The sequence below is a fragment of the Chlamydotis macqueenii genome, chromosome 12 (assembly GCF_036417535.1).
Source record: "Chlamydotis macqueenii isolate bChlMac1 chromosome 12, bChlMac1.mat, whole genome shotgun sequence".
NCBI lineage: Eukaryota > Metazoa > Chordata > Aves > Otidiformes > Otididae > Chlamydotis > Chlamydotis macqueenii.
The window spans coordinates 6,700,783-6,722,037 of NC_141567.1; the positions used below are offsets into that span (position 1 = coordinate 6,700,783).

The following is a 21,255-nucleotide window of genomic DNA, read 5'->3' on the forward strand; positions in this document are numbered from 1 at the left end:
TTTTTACAATGAGGGTGGTGGAACACTGTCCCAGGTTGCCCAGAGAGGTCGTGGAAGCCCCATCCCTGGAAACGTTCAAGGCCAGGCTGGATGAGGCTCTGAGCAACCTGATCTAGTTGGAGATGTCCCTGCTCCTTGCAGGGGGGTTGGACTAGATGACCTTTGAAGGTCCCTTCCAACCCTAACCATTCTATGATTCTATGATTCTACAGAGCAGAGGCTACACACAAAATGAATCATCCAAGACAGATCTTATATTGTATGCACCTCCCACTCTAGATGGCCACAAAACGTTGTCTACAGTGGAAGGGGAGGGCAAGAGATTCAGTGGATCAGCTGTAAGGACTATTTCTATTGGAGAAGCAGCAGAAACTTTAACTTCAGATCTTATCTTGGTGGGAGGACAAGAGAAATAGAAAAGTTAAAGAAAAACAGTGGTAACCAAAGGTACTGCCCACCTGTAGGGTCTCAATGCCATTCTCCTTCTCATTTTCTTCAGGAGGTTTGATAAGGTAGCAGTGGTTGCAGCACTTTTTCAACTCCATCACAATGTTCAGGAAACCAGATGTGCTCCCCCTCGTTCCCTTTGAAAGAGCTTTGTAGTTCCTTGTCAAAATCCACCTGCAGGCAGGAAAATAAAAAGTTCAGATCGTTTCACAGTGCAGACTGGGCACATAGGAGCCTAGGGAAACAAAACTGTATGGGACATCTTGTTCAGGCACCAGTCTACTCTCCTTCCTCCATCTCTCTCCACTTCTACAGGATACTGCTGTTTCCTCACTAGAAATGCTGATCTTGCTTTCCTCTTGATATTATTACAGTTGAACATTAAACAGCACCACAATTTTATGAGGAGCTTTACTCCCACAAAACAGACATAGCCCCTGTCCTGCAAAGCTGACCACTTGAATTGCATCACTAAAAAAACATTTCCAGTAGTCTGGAGGTGCTTTTTTAGATGCCACACAACCCTTCCCCAGATTCTTACTGTGAAGGTCCCGGTACTACAGGTGATGGCTGTCACATTGCATTGTGAAGGACACACAGAAAGATGTTCCCGTTTCTACTGGCATTCCCAATCACTTAATATATGACTCACTTGTAATACTGCTTCTGCAAAGCAGACATTTCCACCCGCAGGATCTGCTCCACTTTGGCCGGCAAAGATTTCTCCACATCCTTCTTCACTCTGCGTAGGAGAAATGGCTCCAGGACTTTGTGAAGGCTCTGGTAGCCATTCTCTCTACCTTTCCCGTGATCCTCTTCAAAATCCTCCCAGAACTCAAACCTAGCAACAGAAAGAAGGAGCAGAGAGGGGTCAGAATACCTCATCTTACGCACTAAACAGCATCTATCAGATACCAAACTTCCTTCACTCTTCTTATGATCCAATAAGAAGAATTTGGGGGACAGTTCCTTTTGCAGTCAAACATAATTTTAGGCAGTTTTGGGGCTTGCTTGTCTTAGTCCATTTTTTTTTTTAAAGAAAACATTTGTTTTAATGCAGACACACGAACAATCAGCTAGACAGCACCATCCTTGAGCAATACTCCCAGAGACTGCCATAAAATTGTTGGTGAGGGTGACTGAACCACAATGTACTGGAAGCCTCAGAAATGGTTGAGATGATTGCTTAAAAAAAGTTTAGCTTTTTAGAGATGGCTCTAAGACAGCAGACAGATTTGAAAGACATGTATTAGGTTTCCCCATTCAGTTTGCTGCCAGAAATACTCCTTGTGTTAGTCATTTAACCTCTAATTTCCCCCACCAATGTTTGTTCTCCTTTCATTGCTCTAACTCCACTGAGTTTAATTCACGGATTTCTGCCATTCTGCACTCCCTCAAATGTATTTAACGGACAAGAATGGACATAGAGGTATTTTATTGAAGACCCAAAAGGAGACTTACTTCTCTGGCATGATGAAATGCAGCAGGGACCAGAGCTCTTTGAGTGAATTTTGAAGTGGGGTGCCAGTGATCAGGAGTCTGTGGTTGGACTTGAAATCAATCAACGTTTTGTACAGTAGAGAGTCATCATTTTTCAACCGATGGGCTTCATCCACGCCTAGAAAGGCCCAGTTAATACTTCCTAAAACAGCCTGGAGGAAAACAAGAAGAAAAAAAAAAAAAAAGGCCCCAAGGAGATGCTGGGTCAGACAAGCCCCACCACCTTGCACATGCCTCTCTCTCCATGGCCAGAAAGCACTGCAGTATGTGCTTTCCGGGATGTCCTGCCCCAGTTCCAGTGTTGGACCCACCACCAAAGGAGCTGGGCTCACAAGAGTGACTTGTTAACAAATTATTGGGACCAAGATGCTTATGCTAGTTTTGCCTCCTCAGAAAGGGAAGTTGAAAATTAGCCACCCTGCACAGTGTTCCTGCCATATCTGAAGTCTCTTTCGGCAAGGATACCTATTTTAATCCACCTTTGCTTTACGCAGAAAGCACAGTCCTCCCCCAACCCCCTATTCTCCCTTTCTCCATGGCCATGGGGCCCTGCTGTAGCACTAGCCCCACTGGAGCAGCAGCAGGAGAGCAGACTAACAAGCCTGTAAAGTTAAGGTAACCTGAGAGTTTTATTTTTTTTTTTATTAGTATTAAGTTTCTTGTTTGCTGCTAGGACTCAGTGATGCACTAACAGGGCTGATGAGCATTTCCTAAGCAGACAGATTTCTCCTAACTGTAAAAATCCAGATATTGTTAACATTGTGGCCAGCGGTTCAGTGTAATGATTTGTTCTCTTAACTAGCCTAAATTAAACCAGGTAAAATTCAGCTACTGCCCCACCTGGGTGTCTTACAAGTAAAGAGAATAACACAACTGTGCAGTACAAGAGTGAAGACACTATAATGGGTGTCCCACATTCCCTCTGCATTGCTGGCAAGCAAAAGCAAATAGTAGCTATACGTTTTCCATCACCACAGAGGAAAGAAGTGAAACCCACTAGCTGGGGGCTGGCTTCCCTCTTTGCAAGCAAGAGAAAGTCTAAATAAAAATATCCTTAGACCATGACTCACCTTATCCTTGAGAAGGATCTCGTATGTTGTGATAAGTGCATTGAATTTCAACCTTTTCGACTGAGAGTGGATCCACTCATATTCACGTATCTGTGAGAGGAGATAAATGTTAACTCAACAAATGTTATCAAAAGGAAAGAGTTAACAATCGTTATTTTCGTGTAGTATAGCCAGAGACTCCCAACCAAGTCCAAAACCTTGTTGTTCAAGGTGCCATTTGATAATCTCAGGAAGTCCAAGGAGCAGCTTGTTTTAGTGCACGCGTGGTACAACTGCCCTTGTACAGGTAACAAAATAAGGTCAAGCAACTTGCTGTTGTAGCATTACCCTCATCTGCCAACTGAATGCATCGTCTCACTACTGATACCACTAGACTCACAACATTCGTGTGCTTCATTGTCTGAATAATTCAAAACATAGGTGGCAAGCTCTTTTACAGTGCTATACTCCTTACTACAGCATGTTTCAGCCCAGTGCAGTAGTGGTTTCCAGACCCTGAGAGAAGCCAGTACTCCTGTGCCCACTCTAAGAGGGGAAATAAGGTAGAAAAGTCCCCACAGCAGTGAATTACACCCAAGTGCTCAGCTACGTCAGCTCTAGGTGCCTGCAGTAGTGCAGTACTACCTGTCAGCCTCTCCAGCAGAACGCATCACGTTACACAGAAGTTGTTGCTTTGCACCCAGCATCTCAACCCAACCTCACGCCCTTTGTTCTCTCATTACACACCATGTTCCTGCTCATGAGGTCTCCGATGTAAACCACCACATTTATTTCAGGTGCCCACACTTCAAACTCTCTCTGCCATGAGGTGAGAGTGGACAAGGGCACCACCACCAGGAAAGGGCCATACAGCTGGTGCTGATGGAAGAGGTATGACAGGAACGATATTGTCTGAATCGTCTTGCCCAGGCCCATTTCATCAGCCAGGATCACGCTGTTGTTCCTGAAAAGGAAGTGAACAAACATAATCCTGTGTGAGAGCTTGTTTTCATCACTACTGATTACTGTGCACCAGCACAAATTCGTGACAGGGACAGAAAGGGGGCAGTGCAAAAACATTTATCTGAACACTTCCAAGTGGATCCCAGGGACCATACATGGTACAATAACTTGCAAAAAGGAATAGACTATGATCAGTCCAAAATGGCAAGCAAGGACAAAGGCAAAGGGAGAGGAGACTCAGTGGTCTAATTTTAGAAGGACATTTCTCAAATACTTCAACAACTGTGTAAGCATGCCAAGCCAGAAACCTTTTTTTCAGTTAGGGCAATAGAAAGTTAGGGCTGATATGCACTAGGCTCACATAGCAGCCAAGTCCAGCACGTGAACAGGCCCAGACAAAGAAAATACTTTTTGTTTTCGCACAAGGTTTCTTAAGTTCATGCTCTAGACAGTTCTTGTTTGCAGTATCTGCAATGCAGCTGGGCGTAAGAACATTTGAAATCCTTCAAGCTGCAGAAGCATGATGGGTAAAGACCTCACTTGTAAACAAGAGAGCCAGATTCTGCTGGGACAAAAATCAGGAGACAAAACGAACATCACATAGCATCCGTACGTACTTGCACCATGAGTGAGCAAGCCAGTTGAGGCCCTCCAGCTGGTAATCTCGCAGCTCCAGGTTCTCACTGCCAATGTAAGAAGGCTGTTTTTTCAAGGCAACGAACCTCGGTCTCTGCTTCAATACCTGGAAAAGATCATGCTGTAAGCCCACTGAAGAAAAAAACAATGCAAGGTTGAAAATTCAGCAATGAATGTATATCTGTTCATTGGTTGAAGTCCATCCACATGTTCCTAGCCAGTGCTTATGTCTGCAGTTCAGTTTTGCCTGTCGTCCTCTGCTTCTGATGACGAGGGCTGAGAGTCCCCCCAAGCGTGCAGTAAGTTATACATAATCCCCACTAGATGGAACAAGCTCCACTTTCTTTTTCATCCTCTTATTTTTTCTCCCATTATCTGTCCCTCTCCTCCACTATACCAGCATCTTGCAGGTATCTCTTTTCCCAGGTGTGCTCTTTTTTCATCCAACTGATATTAAAAGTTAGCATATCTGCAGCAGCTCCTTCTGAGGAGGAAGAACTTTGCAAGGATTAATTAAGCCTCCCACTCCCCAGGAGGACATAACGTTCTCACTGTGCACAGAGTAAATGAAATCAAAAGGGGGTTCACATCTCTGCCTGAAGTATGATATAAGAACAGCAAACAACTGTTCAGACGCTGGTGGGAGGATAGGAAAATGTTCTCTGACATTTATCCTGACAAAACTTCACATTCCCACTGTTTGTGTCATCACCCCGCCTGGAGAAACTCAGCAACAGGAGAGAAGAGAAGCAAGCAAACCTTGCAGTCCCGGGTAGGAATCGTTTTGGAGTTGTTACGATTGTTGAAGCTGTCAATGCAGTGCTGAAATTTCTTGCTTATCAGAGCCTCATCTTCCCAGCTGCACTCGGCGTAAGGCAGCCCCATCCACTTACACAGGTATTCGGGTTCATTCGAGGACGTTTTGCGACTGTTTGCTGCAAAACATGCAAAAAAAAAGCCCAAACCTCAGCAACTGCGGTTGTGTGGCTGAACCACAAGCGTGGTTCACAGGGGCAGTCTGAACCAGCTGTGCAACCACCAGACAGATCTTGGCGAGTAGGAAAAGTTTAAAGGGGTTAAAAAATGCTCCTTTACCTGGGAAATCGGAATGTCCCGTGGCAGACTTGCTGGTCTTCACAGCTGTGTTTGGAGACAGAAGGGAAGGAAGGGTTTGGAGCGCAGGCAGCCAGCAGAGGGAGCAGGGCAGGCGAGCTGCCACTGCCACACACCCCATGGGCTTTTACAGGAATTGTATGGAAATAGGTTCAACAGCTTTCCAAGCCAATTCCCAAAGCAACTGCATGCCAGGACCTCTGACTGACATTACTGTGATATTACTGAAGTGCTCAGTTAGTGCTATTTTTAATAAGTAATCATGAAAATCTAACCACCAAGCTGCCTTGCAGCCTAACCACATCCTCAACCACGTCACAAAGCAGTCCTCACAAAAGCCAGGCCTGTACTGCTGCTTTGGATACAAACACCTTGCATCCAAAGGGCTGAAGTCAAAGAACTTCAGCAGCAGCAACTTCAGCCTTCCCTTGGAAACTAGTGTATCATCCCATACTCCAGGCACGGAGAGAAATTGATTTGTATTGCTTGTAAATACAAATCTGTAAACCTCAATTTCTGCTGTTCAAATCCCTGAATTTCATACGCTGAAATACATTTAACAGTAGGCTTTCTTCTCCAGAGATACTGGAGGACAAGGAAGAAGAGAGCGCTGTACACTCATTCTGCTGTTGCTAGAAATTAAAGTTCCCACATCTCACTTCACCCCTTTACAAAAGCGTTGGGTTCACTTACCAATTACTCTCTCCACTATTTGATACTGTTTGTTCAGCTCTGAAGCTAGCTCTTGTTGGCAGTTGAAATATTCTACATCTTCAGGCGACACCTTGCCCAGCCTAGATGCAAAAAAAATCCAAACCAAAAAACACTGTAATGCTTCTGTCACAATGCTCATGGAGGCCACATATAGAAATTCTACTTTTCTATAGGGTTCTGTCGTTCAGAAGCAGACTACTGCTTATATGGCATGTTTCTTAAGGCTTCCTATAATTATAAATCATTACTGAGAAGCAAACATCATAGATGTTCAAATATTCTCTCTGTTAAATTGCCTTATTCTGCTGCAAGAACCAGTCTCAACGCCAGAATCAGAGATGGAAGCTGCTACTCAAGCTTTATCACTCTGGAAACAAATCATGGCTCCCCTTATAGTTCCTGGGGAGGTCGGACACAAACTGATGCAAAAACTTGCATACAGACAAGCCCATATTTAACGAGGGTTAATAAGGCTGCAAGCCCTCATGTCACCTCCTGGGCCAGGTGAATCTGTGCACCATTTATTTGCTGTCAGCTACCCCAATTCTTAAGCCTGGGAAGTGGCAATATTGTGGATTTTATGCCTCTTCCTCTCTCTTTCAACACCATGGCCACAGACATCATTTCTATGAGGGTGGATGTTCATCAGTAGGCAGAGACATGAGTGTTGTACACCAAAACCAGTTGTTTTGAATGAAACATGCTCTACAAGAAGAAATCAAATGTTTTCAGTCATGACTCTGTAAACCTCTGGCTAAAAAAAGATTTGCCCAAGGCCAAATCACTGGTTGAAGTAAAACATACCATTGCTTGATCTCCTCCTCTTTTTTCTTGAAGTTTTCTAGCTTTTTCAGGCCCTTCACTTTCTGCTGCTGCAGGGATTCTTCACTCTCCCATGTGCTATGGATGTATGACCAGCCTTTCCATTTGATCAGGTACTGAACCTCTCCCTCATCCTTTTCAGGATCAAAGTCAGCGCTTGGGTTGCCGTTGGCTTCAGTTGCATACACTGTGGTGGAAGCACCAGTGGCTGCAAAAGAAATCAGGCTGCAGTCAGTACCTTTGTTATCAAGCACAAGGCATGAATTGCATTAGAGCAGAAAGTTGTTCTTCTGATTCATCTTTTGTGACAGCACAAAGAATATTCTGCAGATTCTGCAACCCAGTAAGAGGCACACTAAAGTTTTCCATAGAACAGAATCTTTTGAAAGATTTTTTTTAAACTATCATAAATGCTTTTTCTTTGAGTATAACTCAAAGGTCTCTTGAAAATGTTCATGATCATTCAGTTTTACAAAAACACTTTTGTAAGGCTATGAGTACAAAACATCAGCTTTGTTTTCATTGTGGCTTTGTCAATGGAGCTGTGCAAACTGACTTTACTGGAAGGTCTATTTTATATTTCAGAGAAGAGAAAAGCAAGAATTGTAGAACAATTACTGCATCTTTAAAATGCGTGCACACTAAACAAAAGCTGACAAGTACATAAACTTGACATTTTAGGGTTTTTAATACTAAATTTAACAAAAGCTGCTAGAAGACATAAATAAGAGGCATAGAGGAAAGGGCACTGAAACAACCCTTGGCCCCACTTTAAAGATGCAAGAGCTCAAGAGGAACCATAAGTGCATCATTGACATCAGAAATAAAGGCTTTTTCCAGATCTACGCACCTCCTTTTTTTCCAAGCCTGAGGTCCAAGACTTTCTCAATAGTTTCACTGTTATCTTGTTGTTCGTCAGCTCCTTCCCCAGTCATTTCTATCAGGTCGTCAGAATCCGTCTCAAAATCATCATCTTCTTTGTAACTGAACAAGATTAAAACCAAACTGATAAAAAGCCCTTGACTCTTCCCAGTTCAGAAACACAAAAAAAAAAAAAAAAAAGACATGGACTGGAGCAAGACTTCTTCAGCATTTATCCTGGGGCTCAGTACATGTTCAGCACATGCATTTCTTAAGTTAGCCATTCAGTATTTTTCCCTGAGATACTCAGATAGCTACATTTTATCAGACTAATACTCTATCTTGTCCATATAGCTTTTCTGACGATGGCCAACACCAGATGCTTCAATAAGGAGGTGGAACAATCCCTGTAGCTGAAGCAAGACTATCAACAGAGAAAATCTCCTCTGTCTGGTGAAAGATCATTTTATGTTGAATAACGGAGGCTGCAGAGCATCGAAAGGTTGCATGTGTGCCTACACTGCCATAGAACTACACTTCTCATCTCTGATGAACATTTAACAGCCAAAAAATATTCTTCATGTGGCTCTTTGCAAGTCCATTATTAGGATTGCGAAAAGGTGAGAAGACATATTGCTTTACCTCCACCATGTCTCAAGGCTCTGTCCCGAGGCATTACCTATCAGCCACTGTCAGACAATTAGTCCAGTCTAGCACAGCTCATTTTACTCATTTTAACCTATTATTTGCAATTCTTTATCTCTTCTGAGAGTGCTTTAGAAACATCATGCAAACCTCCGCACATTTCTCTAAGAGGGACTGGTAAATATTCCCTCTTTTACAGATGGCAAAACAAGGTAAAGAGAAGTCAGATGTTCGCAGCACGAACGTGTCAAACAAACCACATCTCAGCCAACAGATATCTGCAGGATCGCAGAGGGATTCAGAGCCCTCTGGTGCCCCCTCTTCCCCAGCCAGCCAGCTCTCGTTGTCAAGCAACCCCACACTTTTTGATACCTGACATTTTTCGCTGCTCTTCGTCGAGTTTGTCTCTTGGGGGTCTCATCATCTTCATCATCATCATCATCTTCAGATGAGTCTGGTCTCTTTCTCTTCTTCCCACGCTGGGGTTTGTGAGGCTTTTTAACACTGGTTTTGGTCACTGTTCTAAAATAAGAATTAATAGAAAGCCATAATACAGCATGTTTTACATAAACATCCATTTTTGTAAGTATTAAGAAAGTATGAATCTCACATATTAGACTCCTAGGGATTTAGTCTGCTCTAACTACCATGGAAACCACTGCATCACTCACCAGAGCATGAAATGGGTAGATGAGACAGTAACTAGGTTCTAGGTTTACTAGGCGATAAACAAGGGTAATCTTGCTGAAAAAAAAAACCCACATTCTTCAGCAACAGATAGAGATTACCTCTCCACCTAGCACAGGCAGAAATGACACAGACAGAAAAAGAGACAGACCGAACCAACCACTCCTTACCTCCTTTGAGCAGGCCTTCTTGCTTTAACTTTCTTCGGTTCGGGCTCACTCTCTCCACTGGTGCCTTGCTCCCCTCCATCTTCATCCTCTTCTTCACCAGAGATCTCTCTTTTCCATTTATTTCTATGGTCAGAAATGTAGGTCATGAAGGGCAATTGTATTTCCACTCAAATATTTGGCTAAGCAGACATCCAAGTCATAGAATCATAGAATGGTTTGGGTTGGAATGGACATTTAAAAGTCATCCAAGTCCAACCCCCCTGCAAGGAACAGGGACATCCCCAACCAGATCAGGTTGCTCAGAGCCCAGTTCAAACTGGCCTTGAATGTTTCCAGGGATGGGGCATCCACCACCTCTCTGGGCAACCTGTGCCAGTGCTCCACCACTCTCAGTGTAAAAAATTTTTTCTTTTTATCAAGTCTGAATCTACCTCCCCCTATTTTAAAACCATTACTCCTCATCCTATCAAAACAGGCCCTGCTAAAGAGTTTCTCTCTTTCTTATCAGCCTTTAGGTACTGAAAGACCACTATGAGGTCTCCCTGGAGCCTTCTCTTCTCCAGGCTGAAGAGCTCCAGTTCTCTCAGCCTGTCCTCACAGGAGAGGTGCTCCAGCCCTTGATCATCTTTGTGACCCTTGTCTGGACTTGCTCCAACAGGTCCACATCCTTCTTATATTAGGGGCTCCAGACATCTAGGTTAATACTAGCAGGCCATAATTATGAGAAAATTTCAAAACTGCACTCTTGGTTGTTCAGTGCAACGCACGGGGGATGTTGTGGCATGGCTCTCTGCTTTTAGAAAGAGGTCTGAGTCACCTAGGTTTTAGTTCATGTAGGGTCAGTATATCTTGAGTAAGAGTGGCTCTTAACACATACTACAGCAGTGCTTGTGGCAGAGCTGTATGTCTTACAACTGAGTGGGCAAGTGCTTCAATTTGTTTATTTTTCATTTCCACTTCTCCATTTCTGAAATGAGCTGGAAAAATCTTAAGAGAAGTGCTCACTTACGGAGTACAAGCATGCACAGTTACATGATCTCCTTGTTGCCCAGAAAATGGAAAAATAAGTCTCCTACCATCTAAATTCAGGCAATTAAAGTTTCCATGTGTGAAGCCAAATCACACTGTACCACTACTGGAAGGAAGCAGGTTCTCTGTGGGCAATTCAGAGCAAAGCTGCAGCTCCAAAACACCCTTCGAAGGAGCCTCTCCTCTCTCTCCAAGGGGTACATGGAGAGCCTACAGAGATTATTCCCCTGGCCCAGGAGAGATCCACACTACCACAGTCCTCCCTGCGCTTTATTACCTTCCCTCCTGTTCTGCACTGGTGCGTACAACTGAATCAAGAACTAAAAGACATGAAACAGGAGAAAGAGAGCTGGATCATGTGGCTGTTTTTAGGTTCTCTCCAGCAGAGAGAGAATTCACTCAATTCACTCTAGTATTTGGAAAAACCAGAAGGTACTTATTAGATGGAAAAAGGCAGTAAAATGTGACTGTATGTAAACTCGGTTATGGCGATCGGACATCCAAAGTATCCTCTAGGGAAGGTTATCTGTTGTAGCAGAGGGTTATGAAAGATAAGGAGGATAATTTGGCATTTTATTCTTTATTAATCAAAAAGGGGAGAGAGAAAAGTTAGGAAACTGAATCCATCTGTAGATCTGTATTCATACTTCAATTTTAGTCATCCAAAGTATTATTACTGGAAATAGTAAATAATTTATTTTACAATCTTTGAATGTTCACAACACCCTCAAACAATCCAGTACTACTGCCCTGAAAAATAAAACAAGACAAACTACCACCATTCAAAACCCTTTCCCTGGAAACTTACGGTTTTTTCATTTGCTTCTGGCCTCTTCTTTTTGGGCTCTCATTTTCAGATTCACTACTTGCCTTTAAGTGAAAAGAAAGAAAATCAGGTTGTAGGCTTCACTCCGGACTGTCTCCTCAAGGACACAACTGAAATGCATGCACGTAGTCCGAGCTCAGGCACAGCCTGACTGCTCTTTCGCTGCAGCGCTGGAAGGATGCTTTGGTGCGACGGGGCTGCAAAAGAGCAGCCAGTTCCCTGGCACCGATCCCTCGGCTGCAGGGTTAATATCGCTGTGCTCTCAGCATGAAGAAGGTAACTCTGCAGAAAGGCTGAAGAGCTCCACTACATCTGTTCTGGAGTCCCTGAGCTTGGGATGCGCAAGGCTGCGACCCACCAACCCCTCAGCATCAACCTCCAATGCCTGGCAGATGCCGTCTCAGCAGCGGCAGCGGTCAGGCAGACCTGCAGTGTGTGCAATATCCCACGGATTACAAAACCACGGGGTGAATTTAACTCACCAAACCTTGCACTGCCCGGCGCTGGAGGCAAAACGTACCCCACAGAGAGAGAGAGCAGCTCAGCTGCTGCTACCTCTGCCCGTGGCGCAAGGTGAGCATCGCTCCCGCCTGATGCTCGAGAATCAGGCAGCAGTGTGACTTTGTGCTTTCTGGACAGCACTGTCAGGGCCTGCCACAGCGCTAAGGCTCAGCTGGTTTACAAGGCTTTTAACTGGAAGCGCAGTGGTTGAACGTAATTTCATGAGTGCCCATACTTGCCATTTCCGCAGGAATCCTGCAGTATTTGGGGGCATTCAGGCTTAGTTTCTGTGATTGCAGAAATTTTCGCAGCCACACAAATGCATTATGATCTCTGCTTTCAGTAGAGAAACTTCCTATAAGGAAGGAAATTCTTATAAAAAAGACAATATTCTCATTGCAAATGTCCTTGCTTTCCTGAGTCGCTGAGGACCTGACTGGGTCAGCACATGCCCTGCTGCTTTCCTTCCTCCTTATCCTCTAGTCTCCACCAGTGAAATCTCTCTGGCTAAATATATCTAGAGATATTCTAACTACTTGATGTACTATTTTAAACATGGGCGTCATTAACTCCTACAGACCAAGATAGCTAAAAAAAAAAATAAAATCTTTAGGTGGGTGTACACACAACTCCATTTTTGTAAAAACCAGTCAACCATAAAAACAGATTACCACACAGATAACACGTCTCTACTAACACATGACTTCACCTCATACACTTGCCCCAGAAAACACAAATCAGCAGGGAGAAAACTAAAGAAACCAATGTAAGATTTCTAAAGGAATATTAAAATGGTTGAAGTAGCCTCCAAGACCACTTGCCCTACACACTTACTGGAAATTTTCCGCTTCATACTACTTTTTGCTGCAGTATTCAGCTTTAGCTCTAGGTAACGTCTGTCCATCACCATGGGTACCTCAGTTTGCATCTCCTGGTGCATCCACCACCCTCCTGAATACGGCTAGCAAAGCTTACAACTAAGAGCTGTTTGCACAAGAATTTCATGACATGGTGTGAAGCTGTAAAATGAAAAAGCTGAGGCTCTAGAGAGCCATGGCCCACACCTCTGCTTTCCTTCCGCATCCTTTATTTCCATTTTCCAGCTTCCCTTTCACCAACAGAAAGTTCCTTCTCGCTTGCATCAGTGTTTCCGTTAAAATGTACTGAAATATCGGATGCCAGTTTAGACCAAGAGCTTTCCTGAATTTCACTGTGGTTTTCTGTCAGATTGCCATGTGACACAATAACAACATCTGCACCTATCTTACTACAAACAATGTGTTTGTCCATCTGCTTCACAGCCCTGCATGAAATCCCTGTCTCATGGACCAAGCATCCAGGAAACAAGTGCCTGGCAAACATCACGGAGAGCCCTGCCTACCCTTGCAACATAAGCCAAGCATTCCACAGATTTCAGTTTCGACATAGCAAAGTTTAAAAGTCCTCAATTTTCTTTTTCTCTTTTAATCTCTTATCCGCTTTCTGAAGCGTGCAGCTTTGCCATTCCAATTTTGGCACGTTTTTCAAGAGCTGTCCCTCAACGCACATTTGCTTTTTGCTGTTTTTTGGCAAACCACAAGTAAAGAGAGGTGGATTATTCTTTTGCTCTGCATCAGAGATGATCAGATTTGGAGAAAACCAAATATAACCTTTGGCTCTTTGAAACTAACTCCACTTCTTTGCCAAAATCTTGTTTTTCAAGTTTTTAGTGTCCATTTTCCTAACCCCTCTACTGTTCCCCTACTTTGTCACTGTCTCTACAAAGCTGATGCTCATCTCTTAATGACAAATTTTTTCCTCACCTCTTTCTGCCTTGAAAAATTTAACTTGTGACTGCAATTCAGCCGCCTTCAGTTACGTTTTTCAAAGACACCATTGTCTTTTTTGGATGCGTGTCAAGCCCAGCTCTATCTCCTCTGACACAGCCAGTCCCCAGCCTGAGTCATCTGCCTGCCTTGCGCTCCCACATCCTCCCTGCTCGAGTGCCGGGACGCGCGCAGCCACCGGTGACTCAGCCTCTCCTCCCCGCTCCCTCGTCTACCACCGATCCAAGTCTCCTTCTCACCAGCTCCTCCTGGTATCCTGACCCTGGTAAGGCAGGCTCCAGCCCCTGGCTGAAAGCTGCTTTCTACCATTTTATAAAGAAATAATAATAAATTGTTTTTTTAAAAAAAACATAAACACATTTTAGCAACCTCTTAATTCTGCTTAAATCCACATTTCAGGACCCAGCTGCAAAATTCTACACTGAATTGCTCAAATTGCCCAAATCAGCCCAAGGGTGAGTCTGCCCTGGGCTCTGCACCCCAAACAGAAGTGTGCTTGTAACACTCCATTACCAACAACATCAACCCACAGACTCTGGTTGGTAGTAAATTCCTCAGCTAAGGAACTGCAGATGATAATCAAAGATTTGGGAGCATGCCAGGTCCTGAGTGTGCACCTGAGGTCCTGTCTGCAGTCTAGTCTGCCACCCACTCATCAAGAAGCAGACCAGTTGGGAAATCGCATGCAACTTCAATTTTAACAACGTCACCTCCCTGAATGACGCAAGCTAAGGTGACAAAATTTGCCTTCAGTCCCCATCAGGGTTTTTGTCAGCCCAGCAGGATAGGCCGGCAGCACACTGCTCGCTCTCACAGACTGAGTATCAGCACTTGGCAAAACCCTGCTGGGCTCAGGCTGCCCCTCTGGGGTGCTGCTGCTGTGACCAAGATGAAAGATAACTTACTTGCCTTCTCTAGTTCCCCCTTCCCCTACCAAACCCTATAAACACGCCCACCTTATTCCTGCACCTCTGCTTCCAACTGGACTAAGACCTGGCCTCTTACAATTCGCATTCCCTGCCTCCAGCTGAAGGGATCAGCCTTCCCTCTCCGTGCCTTTCTGGTGCCTCCCATCTAATTTATTCTTTCTCTCTCCCAGCACTTAAAGAGTGCACACTTTTACTAGATTAATTACGCTGTATTTTGCTGTGGAGCAGTGCAGTACCAACGCAACGCAACGATGCTGTGTACATAGCACCAAGCAGGGCAACGCAGCAGCAGCTTTAAAGTTCTGGTCCTACAGATTGTCCATGAGTGTCCTCGCCGCCAGCCCAGGGCTGGAGAAGTGGAGACTCAAGGACATTGGCACGGTCCAGGTGAGCCTCTTGAGCTCATGCTGCCTACTAGGAGAGAGGCAGACTTGCTTCAACAGAGGCAAGAAATATTTCAGACTGAAGTCAAAGTAAGGATTTGCTTGTTTCAGGCTTAACAGAGGCCAAGGTCTAGTGCTCCAGAAAAGCTGGAGAATCTCAGCTCGCCAGGTTAGTTTTCTTATGTCTGCTGAACTTCTCTCTCCCAGCAATACTGGCAGCATTTGAACTTTCAGTAAAGACATGAGGCAGAGCATTAATGAAAATGCAAATGAGCAGAATATTTTTTTCAGTAATAAAGCCAACTGTATTTCGGGAACGCTTCTGGTGCATGACTCGTGGCCTCTCTCTCACAGAAGAGATGCCCTGTGCCATTTATTACTAACTCCAGTCTCAAACCACCCTTTTTATAGCAAAAAGATTGTGTCTGTTTTAGGCACACTTATTTCTTGACTGCCCCAGAACATTCTGAAAGGCAGCTGGCTCTGCGTGTCTCACTTCCCCTGGCTGAAACCTGAAACTGATTTATTAACTGCAAGGAAAATGCATGGGCAAGTACTGTTTTTACTAAAAAACTCACATGTGCTTTTATTCCTGGAGACAGCTCTAGTCCTCTGAGCAGCTCTGCACCTCTATGCAAAACTGCTTCCTGGTCTTTCAAGCCCACGCCTCGGTATTGATCGCAAGTTATCACCCTCTCTGATGGCAGCTGAGACCTACACAGTGCGCTTGGTGGCCTCTAGGCAGTTCCCAGAAGGCAATCATGTCTAACACAGAAATAACCCTGCCCAAACTGCTGGTCTCAGAGGACAGACTAGTGATTGAACAGCGCCCCAAAAACTGAACCACCGGCACCTACGCGCCACCTCCCCCGACCAGGGTGAGTCACGGGGCAGCACGCAGGGAGGTGTGATGGCTGATTCTTGTTCTGTGCTCTGAGCCTGCCACGCTGCCTGGGCGATGCTTTTTGCTAACACTGCAGAGAAGCGTTAGGGAAGAAGGCAATTAAAAGCTCCTAGACACTGTGCTGGAAGTCCCAAGCAGCGAGCAACAAGAGCAGGTCACTGGCGACAGGCTTAACCCTGTAAAGGTAAAAAGCAATCTTAAGAGGTGTCAAGCGCCTTGGGTTTCTGCCAGCTCCAGCAGCAGCAAGGAGTGCTCAGCACCATGCAGGCTTGAGCTATGCTATTTCCTTCCTCTCGGCGTTTAGGTCTTCCGAAAGCAAGACTTTCCATCTCCTCTTGCTCTTCACAAGGCCCCAGCACTGTGTTCCTGACACGTCACACCCTCCATCAGACTCTGCTGCAGATGGGAGTTGCCCTATGGGGACCAGTGTTGCTTTGGGGAGAGAGAGGGGAAGGGCATGGTCCAATTTTGTTAATTTTGGCTTTCTGTTTCACAAAGCTGGCAGTGGGGTCATTTGGAGGACTTTTTTTTTTTGTTTTTTACAATATTTTGTGGTATAGCAAAGTTTTTACATCTCAGATTTTATTTTTTTTAACTTTATCGTACCTTAAGTAGTAGGAAATAAAGATATCGAAAAAGAAAACAACATTTGCAAAACCACGTAATATTGTAAAACAAAAAAAGCTGGGACTTACCTGAGCCCCTAAGAGGGCACTCGGGTCTGCAGCGGAGGTCTGTGGTGGGTGTGACATCGCCAGCACAGTGCATGCCAGGGCATCGCACAGAGAGGCGCCCAGTGAGCCTGGGCTTTGCCGAACTTGAAAAGGAAAATAAAAAGCTAAGTCAATGACGTGCCCCAAGCCCCCTCCTAACCTGCTGCTATGTGGGACCTCCAGCACAGGAGTCTAGAGGGGTGGGTGGGGGCACTGGGGGTGCCAAAAGCCTCAACAGTAACGCACCAGAGCAAGGAGCCAGAGACCTGTGTTTGCTGCACGACTCAGACCTCTCAGGCATCCAAATGCACACTTTGGTGGCAAAGCACAAACAGCCTGATCGCCAGAGAGCACCACCGGACTCCTGCTCTGCTGAAAATCTGGCTACTTCTTTTCAGATTCCCAACTGCATGTTTTTGTGGGTTGCTCTAAGCCGCAAGCTTTACTTTTGGTCTAAGCCTCTCCCTGGTTTTCTTTCTTCTCCTCTGTAACTATCAATCCTCCTGAAGACCTGCAGATGAGAAGCTCTATGCAGAAAGCCCGTTAGATGTAAGTGAAGGCAGCAGCTAATTCCTACATCTTCAGAAAAAAAAAAAAACCCAACAATATTCTGAACAATCAGAAGGTCTGTCTGACAGGCTCTGACCACTGTCAACTCCAACTGAAGCATAAAAAAACTCCCCAATATTCAACCACAGAAAAGTGATGGTTCATAAAGTTGAACATTTAACAGCGTGATCCATTCTAGGATGGGCAACAATGAGTGTTCTGTTGGTCTAGTGTTTCTGGGAAGTTTCCTTTATTCCCAGTTAGTTTTGTGTTGTGTTTGGTTTTGGTTTTGGTTTTTACACAGTCTCATTCTCTCCAGGATGTTTCTACAGCAGAGTGCAACTTGCATTACATCTCATTCCAGCAATCAGACCAGGGCATGCAGATCCCAGCCCACGCAGTGTCCCGCTGACTCCCGAGGCCTCAGGCCAAGCGGATCCAACCGCAGGACTGAGACCTTAACTGTGAGCTCCAAAATCCACGCACCAAGTTAGGACTCAGTGTTTACAAGGCAATGCAGATGAGACCTGTCTTTGCCATTTGAGTTTGATTGGTTTTATATGTTCAGTAATTCCTCTTTTTTTTTTTTTAATTTTCTTACCTCATCTTTTATATTAAATCGTGATGGTTCTTGTCTGCTTCGGTTTGACCTCCTAACCCCATAAACATCAGGATACTCTTCCCACATCTGCAAAATAAACAGACCATCAGAAGGCCTGCTTCACCCCAATTATTTCTGACATGTTAGAGAAGTTTGATGGTGAATGTTTTCTCAAAAAAATGCAACATAAAACCATTAGGGAATTAGCAACCAGTAGACGTACACTTTAAAAAACTGGCTGAAAAGGATTACAACTAATTTGGGGCGTTTGCTAACACTCTAAAGCAGCATGTTTTACCTCAGCATTATCTTTACAGTGGTCCGTCTTTCCACCAGGGCACAAATTACTCTCCAGCTCGTTCAGGTTGAAGGACAGAGCGCTGAGATAGACAGCCCTCTGCAAGCAGCGGTGCTGAAGGTAAGGAGGCAACACCTTGCACAGGGAATGAATGGACCCACCAACTCAAAAGGACAACCCACTGTCACTAACAGCTTCTATCACAATTCCTTTCTCTAGGAAAAACCCCACCAGCCACGAGCCTGGTGACAAGACATCGCCAGCAGCAACTTCAAAAGTTAATTCTGTGGCACAGCCTGGGTGGCAAATGGACTGGGGGACCTTGTCATTTGGCAAGGCAAGGCGGTTCTCTCCTGAACGCACTGATGCAAATGCGGTTTGGAACGCAGGACACACGGGTGTGCGGAGCTGACTTGTGGGAGTGGCTCTGCTCTGTTTGCTGTAACAAGGCCCTAAACATTTAATATCCTCTGTGTAACAGCATGCATTTCTTCTTGCTGGATGAACAAGAGGAGAAGGACAAGAGAAGAAGGGGGAGACAAGAACTGATGCCCTGAGGGGTATGAATGCAGAGCTGTGTTGGTGACACAGGACACCAGAAGATTTACAGGGCAGGTACAAACCATCAACATGCCTTTCAAACACCTACACCAACAATCCCCCTTTCCCTCAGCACAGCTTATCCTCTTACAGTTTTCTAAACTTATTCATTCTCCTTCTGCTCCTCTCTCCCTGCAGTTCTCAAATGTCTCTGCAAGCCGTTGGCAGGAAAAGGAAATCAAAATACACTGCCAGATGCAGCAGTGACTTGGGATTGAGTGTGGTGAATACACGGCTGAAGCCCAGCAGCTTTTCTGCTACTGTTAAAGGAATAATGGGAATAACACTGCAATGGACAGATTGCAAAGGTGTCTATCTGCTGGGCATGTGAGTACAGAGATAAATTCACATGAAAGAAAAGCTCAAAATACTCCCCAAAATATCTGAAGAACTTGTTTTTTCATCTTTAAACAGTACAGTTTTTGGATGAGGGATTGACTCATGACAAATCTGAATAGCACCTAACACAAATTAACCTCATCTTCATGGGTGTATCTAGATAAACATACAAAATAAACAATTATATAATAATTAATTGCATTGGTTTTTCAAGGGGAACAGGTATCAACATGCCTAGGTTAGATCCAGCTAAGGAAAACACCCATTAACAGAGAAATTAAGGAAGGGAGAGGCTTTCTTATTAGAGGGTGCCCTAACCTTTTCATGTTTCATCCATGATAATTATCACTGTGCATATGGATGCGCTCCCTCATAGGATAATTTCAATGTTTATTGAGAGGGACATGCTCTTAGAAGCCCACAGAGGAAGAGAAAACTTCCTTCAGTCCCCACTTATCAACAATAAAACAAAAATTTGAACATTATGTTACCACAACTGCCTTACAAACACATCCTTCCTTGCCAGGCTGAACACAGGAGATGTAGCCATGATCTGAGCCAGCAGCCTAGAGATTTGTGAGAGGGAGAAGCTGCTAACAAAATCCTTCACTTCTCCCTTGCAGGTACAGGTGGGGAAGGCAGGCTGTCCTCCTCATTCTTCACATGCATAGCAACTTTCTCCACGAAACTCACTCACATGAGCAAGCTGTGCAAAGCACAGCTAAGAACAGGATAGTTACACACCACAAACAAACAAACAAATTCCCAAACTGGGCTAACCTGATTTTCCGCTACCAAGTAAACAGTTCACTGAGTTCCTGTCTCCAAATGGGTATTTGGGCTCCTCTTTCTCACCCCACACTAAACTGTGTCACTCAGGTGCCTCCATCCCTTGGGTAAAGCAGGTGTCCAAGGCACAGCTTCTGCACCGGGCAGGTGCCGTGGCAACCAATGGAACACCAGTCATCTGCATGAGACACCTGCAATCCCTTTTCCTCCCATGCAGCAGCAGCCAGAGGTCAAAACTGGCTATTTGAGGGGGAACTGCTACAGGGTAGCTGGGAAGCCACAATAAAAAAAAAAAAATTAAAAAAAAAAAAAAAAATCAACAAAGAACCACTGTTCTGGATATAATAAACAATAAAAGTTAAATAGCTTTTTTCTTCCTCCTTTTTTTTTTTTTCTTTAAGTGCCCTAAATTCTAGACAAGCATTCTCCTGATTATAAATCACATAGGGAAGCTTTACTGCTTCTGAGGGAGAGCCAGGAGAGAGGAGTGGAAAGGTGGAGGGAGAGGATGAAATGACAGTCATGCATTGATGACAGGCGCCTGCCCTCATTCGCAACAGCCCCATCGCTACCTATCCAGTGCCCAAAGGGTTGTCCCATCAAACACAAGCTCCTGCTCGCAAGGATGACACAGGGCACAAGCACACAAACCAAACAGTCAACGACTGACTCGGGGACACCAGAGGTCAGAGGCCACGTGGTCAACATGCAAGTGGCAGAGAAGTTGAAGACAGTTTTGTTAAGGTCCTTTTGTCTGCCCTTCCATGGTGGGTACAGGGGTGGCATGGCTACGCAGAGCAGCAAGGGCAATACCTTTTTAACATCTGCTATCCTTTCCTTCTTAGAGGCCGGTTTTTCTTTGGTTTCAGGAGGGGTCTGCTGGGATTTTGAACCCGTTGATTCACTTTCGGATTCAGACTGACTTTCAGAGGACTCCGAGCTGCTGTTTGACTCGCTGCCCTGCTCGCTTTCAGACTGGCTTGCAGAGTCAGAGCCAGAGGCTTCTTCGGATGCCGAGTGACTGATGGTAGAGAAAGAAGAGATTACATTTTAACTACGCTGTCACAGCTTTCAAATATGCAGCGAGCAAACCCGAGCCATGTCTAAGCTACAACGAAAGGCTTGGAATAGCCTAAATGCAAGCGTGAAGCGTGTGCTCCCAAACGGGCACGTTGAAGCAGACGCAATTCCTTCCCAGGACAGGCACAGAACACATGGGCAAGCCTGCAGGCTCCAAATCACTGTACACTATCTCCTGCACATCAGCCAGAACAAAAAGAACAGTGGTAACATGAAGAGAAGCATTAATACCACCAGCACAGGGCCTCCAGGGAGGATCTGGCTTTGCTTAGAGAGCACAA

General features: G+C 44.8%; 1 protein-coding gene across 9 annotated transcripts in view; it reads right to left on the reverse strand.

The window, feature by feature from the left end:
• Nucleotides 1-21,255, reverse strand: part of CHD2 (chromodomain helicase DNA binding protein 2) — an 82,511-nt gene that overhangs the window by 20,900 nt on the left and 40,356 nt on the right. For 6 of the 9 annotated variants that reach the window (XM_086757254.1, XM_086757255.1, XM_086757256.1 and 3 more), the window contains 16 exons: nt 20,708-20,915; nt 17,869-17,955; nt 11,445-11,506; nt 9,608-9,730; nt 9,123-9,272; nt 8,095-8,228; nt 7,227-7,452; nt 6,402-6,502; nt 5,691-5,735; nt 5,355-5,530; nt 4,577-4,701; nt 3,744-3,960; nt 3,018-3,107; nt 1,909-2,099; nt 1,100-1,288; nt 459-621 (listed from right to left, as the gene is read on the reverse strand). In XM_086757254.1, coding sequence (XP_086613380.1) covers nt 459-621; nt 1,100-1,288; nt 1,909-2,099; nt 3,018-3,107; nt 3,744-3,960; nt 4,577-4,701; nt 5,355-5,530; nt 5,691-5,735; nt 6,402-6,502; nt 7,227-7,452; nt 8,095-8,228; nt 9,123-9,272; nt 9,608-9,730; nt 11,445-11,506; nt 17,869-17,955; nt 20,708-20,915 — 2,287 coding nt within the window. Of the gene's footprint in view, nt 1-458; nt 622-1,099; nt 1,289-1,908; nt 2,100-3,017; nt 3,108-3,743; nt 3,961-4,576; nt 4,702-5,354; nt 5,531-5,690; nt 5,736-6,401; nt 6,503-7,226; nt 7,453-8,094; nt 8,229-9,122; nt 9,273-9,607; nt 9,731-11,444; nt 11,507-16,700; nt 16,823-16,964; nt 17,109-17,868; nt 17,956-20,707; nt 20,916-21,255 lie in introns of those variants that run through there. The other 3 variants (XM_086757259.1, XM_086757258.1, XM_086757257.1) reach the window with 3 other exon arrangements.